Raw genomic sequence first — 5,426 nt, forward strand, 5'->3', positions numbered from 1 at the left:
GTCCTTCACTATAGTCTATTTCTAATAATGTAGTTCCCTTTTTATTCCTAGCTCAGGAGGACCGAGAAGGAGAGAAGGAAGAGGTTACATCATTGGTATAGGACCACAGTCAATCCAAAATAAGATAGGATTGCTTCCATCTGCTTTCAGAATGTTCATGTCTTTTCTCATAGAACTTGTTTGACTCTCAAAGACCCTGAGATATGTTGAAAGAAAGGAAACTGGGGATAAACTCATGTCTTTTTTCTTCATATATTTAGATCCCATGAACAGATCAGCAACACATGTTGTGACTGAATTTGTTCTCCTGGGATTTCCTGGCTCTTGGAAGATACAAATTTTCCTCTTCGTGTTGTTTCTGGTGGTTTATGTCTTGACCTTGCTGGGAAATGGAGCCATCATCTGTGCTGTAAGATGTGATTCACGTCTACACACCCCCATGTACTTCCTCCTGGGAAATTTTGCCTTCCTTGAAATCTGGTATGTTTCCTCCACTGTTCCTAACATACTAGCCAATGTTCTCTCTAAGACCAAGGCCATCTCATTTTTAGGATGCTTCCTCCAGTTCTATTTCTTCTTTTCACTGGGTACAACTGAATGTCTCTTCCTGGCAGTAATGGCGTATGATAGGTACCTGGCCATTTGCCGCCCATTACACTACCCTGCCATCATGACTAGGAGGCGTTGTGGCATACTGGTGTCTTCATGCTGGCTCATTGGATTCCTTGGGTACCCAGTCCCTATCTTCTCCATCTCCCAACTCCCCTTCTGTGGTTCTAATATCATTGATCACTTCCTCTGTGACATGGACCCATTGATGGCTTTGTCCTGTGCCCCAGCTCCTATTACTGAATCTGTTTTTTATGCCCAAAGTTCCCTTGTCCTCTTTTGCACTGTTGCGTACATTCTTCGATCCTATGTTTTGTTGCTCAGGGCTGTTTTTCAGGTTCCCTCTGCAGCTGGCCGACTAAAGGCCTTCTCGACCTGTGGTTCTCATTTGGCTGTGGTGTCACTCTTCTATGGGACAGTGATGGTGATGTATGTGAGTCCTACATATGGCATCCCAACTTTGATGCAGAAGATCCTTACACTTGTATATTCTGTAATGACTCCTCTCTTTAATCCTCTGATTTATAGCCTTCGGAATAAGGACATGAAACTTGCTCTGAGAAATGTTCTGTTAGGAATGAGAATTGTCAAAAATATATGAGTCAACGACGTGGCATGCTTACATGTTCTAATAAAGAACAAACTGGAGATGTATCAGTTCATTCAGTTGTCTTTTACTCTGCTCTTTTTTTTTTTTTTGAGACAGGGACTTATGTAGGCCTGGTTGGCTCAAACTCATCCTCTGGCCAAGTATGACCTTGATCATCTGATCTCCCTGTCTCCACATCCTAAGTACTAGGATTACAAGTGTGTAACAATGTGCCAAGCTTTGAACTTGATTTCAACACCAAGTGACATTTTTCAAAGTCTATATTCATTGGAAAAATAAAATGTGATTCCTATATGAGATAGTTTCTTACTCAGATACCCATGGTTCTTCATTATATACTTCCTTCATCATTGTAACAGGACAATGAAGTTTGATGAACTGATTTCAATCCATAGGACCCATGTGGCAGAGAGAAGAAACCTATTCTTACAAGTTGTCCTTTGTCTTCCACATGTGTGCAGTGACATGTACTCCCCCAACATAATAATTAATTAGTAAATATAATTTAGAAACCCATGTCCAATATAGAAAGATGTACTTTTTAACACAGAAAAAGAAAATTCTAAAATATCCAACGAGTCTGACATTAATAATGAGGCAAATGGCATGTCAATTTGCCCTTTGCAAAGCCCCCCTTTCTAGCCCACCCTCATTCTTTTGTGTTAGCTGCTGATACCTAGAAACACTTTCTACCAGGGACCTCCAGTAGCCACACCTGGCTGGTACTCAGGCAGGCAATTTTCATTTTCCCTCCAGTCTTGTCTGCAGCCCTGTAGCAACCTGCTTCTAGGTGCTTCTTCTCCTCCCATCCTGATTCAATTCACTGGAGATTCCACCTCTTTGTAAAGATCCAGCCTCCCCACCCCCAAGTCATTTCATCCCTGTCACTCCAGACATATTCTTTGTCCTAATGCAGCCTACTTTCAGGAGCCCCTCCCCCTATCACACCTTTTATTCCCCAGTGATCTGACCTATTGGTGTGGACTGGCTACCCCAGGCTTTTCCTCTCAACCTCTCTCAGCCTGTTTTCCTAGCCCACGTCTATTCTTTTCTGCCACTGACTGACCTGCAGAAACACTCTCTACTAGGGATCCCACAGCTATCACACTTGTTTAACATCTTGAGAGGGAATAGCAACCAAAGAATGGAACACCCACCCAACAAAGACAAGACCATATATCAACACCTAGAAATAACTGTCACTGTATCTCCAGAAGCCTAGACATCAACACACACACACACACACACACACACACACACACACACACACACACACACACACACACACACACACAAACAGCCAAGACATTATCCCTCTGCCAGAACCCAGTAATAGGCTTCGAGAAATGCAATATAACTAAAGCATAAGACAAGAACATCAAAACTTCGATTATCAATATGTTCAAGGACCTTAAAGAGGATATGAGTACACTCCTTAATGAAAACTGTGAAAACACAAACAGTGGAATGAAATAACAAAGACACTTCAAGACAGGAAATAGAAACAGAGTCACTAAAGAAAAACCAAATGAAAATAAAACTGGAAATGAAAATTTAGAAAGTGAAACCAAAACCTCAGAGGTAACTCTCACCAACAGAGTACAAGAAAAGAAGAGAGAATCTAGGCACTGAAGACAAGGTAGAAAAAACAGATACCTCAATCAAAGAAAATGATAAATCTACAAAAATCCAGGTGTTAAACATCCAGGAAATCAGGAACACTAGGAAAAGACCAAATTTCAAATAATAGGAATAGAAGGATGAGAAAGAACCCAGGTCAAGAGCACAGAAAATATTTTCAACAAAATACGATGGTCCTAACCTAAAGAAGGAGGTAACTGTCAAGGTACAAGAAACATCCAGAATACCAAATAGGCTGAACCAGAAAAAAATTCCCTATGACATATAATAATCAAAACAGTAAATGTACAAAGCAAAGAAAGAATATTAAAAGCTACAAGAGAAAAAGACCAAGTAATATCTGAGAAAAGACCTATTTATTAGAATAAACCTGACTTCTCAGTGGTAGCTCCAAAAGTCAGAAGGGCCTGGGTGAATGTACTACAAACTCTTAAAGACCACAGATGCTGGCCCAGACTACTATACCCAGCAAAACTTTCAGTCACTATATGAGGAGAAAATAAGATTTTCTATGATAAAACAAAGTTTTAGCAATATCTGTCTACAAATCTAGTCCTACAGGAGGCACTAGAAGGAAGACTTTACCTCAAGTGGAAGAAGTCAACCACACTCAAGAAAACACAAGGAATAAATAATCCCAGACCAGCAAATCAAAAGTGGGGAAAATTCCCACACCATAACAACAAAATAACAGCAACCAACCAACAATTCTCATTGATACCAAGGTCTCAATTCCCCAATGAAACCACAGACTAACAGACTGAATTTGAAAACAGGATCTATCCTTCTGCTGTATCCATGAAACACACCTTAACATCAAGGATAGGCATTAACTCAGGGTAAAAGGATGGAAAAATATATTCCAAGCAAATTGACCCTTGCCAGGTGGTGATGGCGCACGCCTTTAATCCCAGCACTCGGGGAGGCAGAGGCAGGCGGATGTCTGTGAGTTTGAGGCCAGCCTGGTCTCCAAAGTGAGTTCCAGGAAAGGTGCAAAGCTACACAAAGAAACCCTGTCTCAAAAAAAAAAAAAAAAGAAAAAGAAAAAAAAAAAAGAAAGAAAATTGACCCAAGAAGCAAGCCAGTGTAGCCATTTAAATATCTGACAAAATAAGCTTCAAATCAAACTAAGAAGAGATAGAGAAGGACACTTCATACTCACTGAAGGAAAAAAACCAAGAAGAGGATACTGCAATTCTAAACATTTATGTGCCAAACACAAGGGAACCCAAGTTCATTAAACAACAACAACAACAACAACAACTAAACGACTACAGCTAAAATCACATACTGATCTTCACGCAGTGATAGCACATAATTTTAACACCCTACTCTCACCAATAGATAGGCCATCCTGACAAAATCTAAACAGAGAAATGCTGGAGCTAAGTGACATCATAAATCAAATGAACCTAGCAGATATTTACAGACCATTCCATCCAAACACAAAAGAATGTACCTTCTTCCCAGCAGCTCATGGAACTTTCTCCAAACAAAGCAAGTCTCAACAGATATAAGAAAATTGAAATAACACCTTGCATCCTGTCTGGTCACCATGTATTAAAGTTGAATATCAACAGCAGCAGAAACCACAGGAAGCTTACAAACCCATGGAAACTGAAAAACTCTCTACTGAATGAAAAATTGGGTCAAGATGTAATTAAAGTCAAGAAAGTAATTAAAACCTTTTTAGAATTGAAATGAAAATGAAAACACAACATACTTAAACTTATGGGACACAATGAAGGCAGTTCTAAATGGCAAGTTCATAGCACTAAGTACCCACATCAAAAAAATTTGGAGAGATCTCACACTAGTAACTTAATGACACACTTAAAAGCTCTAGAACAACAAGAAGAAATAACACTCAAAAGGAGTGAATAGTCAAATAAAATACAAACAATACAAAAGAATCAATGGACTGAAGAGTTGGTTCTTTGAGAAAATCAGAAGATTGATAAACCCTTAGCCAAATTAACTAAAGGACACAGAGAAAAGATTCAAATTAATAAAATTGGGGATTAAACGGAGGATATTGGCAGGCGTGGTGGCTCATGCCTTTAATCCCAGCACTCTGGAGGCAGAGTCAGACAGAGTTCTGTGAGTTTGAGACCTGCCTTGTCTACAGAGTGAGTTCCAGGACAGCTAGGGATGTTACACAGAGAAACCCTGTCTCAGAAATACAGCGCCCCAAAAGGGGGACAGATATCACATCAGAAACCAATAGACACTGAGGAAATTCAGAGAATTATAAGGACATAATTTAAAATTCTCTACTTTGACCAAATTGGAAAACCTAAAAGAAATGGAATTTTTTTATATGTACATTACCTACCAAAGTTAAGTGAAGGTCAGAAAAACAATTTAAACAGACCCATAATAGAAGCAGTAATTAAAAGTCAATCAACTAAAAAATCCCAGGGCTAGGTGGATTCAGCACAGGTTCTCTCCCTCACCACAGCCATCATCTATGCTTCTGTCAGGACTTGCTCTAGCTGTATCCACCTGCAGGACCCTTTGGGTCACCTCCAATACCTAATCTATACCCAGACTTCCTACATCCTCT

General features: G+C 39.7%; 1 protein-coding gene across 1 annotated transcript; it reads left to right on the forward strand.

The window, feature by feature from the left end:
- The first annotated feature begins 235 nt into the window (after positions 1 to 235).
- On the forward strand, positions 236 to 1,210 carry LOC128107987 (olfactory receptor 11H4). Its single transcript, XM_052734313.1, has one exon. It carries the CDS (start codon positions 236 to 238, stop codon positions 1,208 to 1,210), a length of 975 nt encoding a protein of 324 aa, XP_052590273.1.
- Positions 1,211 to 5,426: the final 4,216 nt, after the last annotated feature.

The sequence above is a fragment of the Peromyscus californicus genome, unplaced genomic scaffold (assembly GCF_007827085.1).
Source record: "Peromyscus californicus insignis strain IS unplaced genomic scaffold, ASM782708v3 Scaffold_12__1_contigs__length_115047231, whole genome shotgun sequence".
NCBI classification, from domain to species: Eukaryota; Metazoa; Chordata; class Mammalia; order Rodentia; family Cricetidae; genus Peromyscus; species Peromyscus californicus.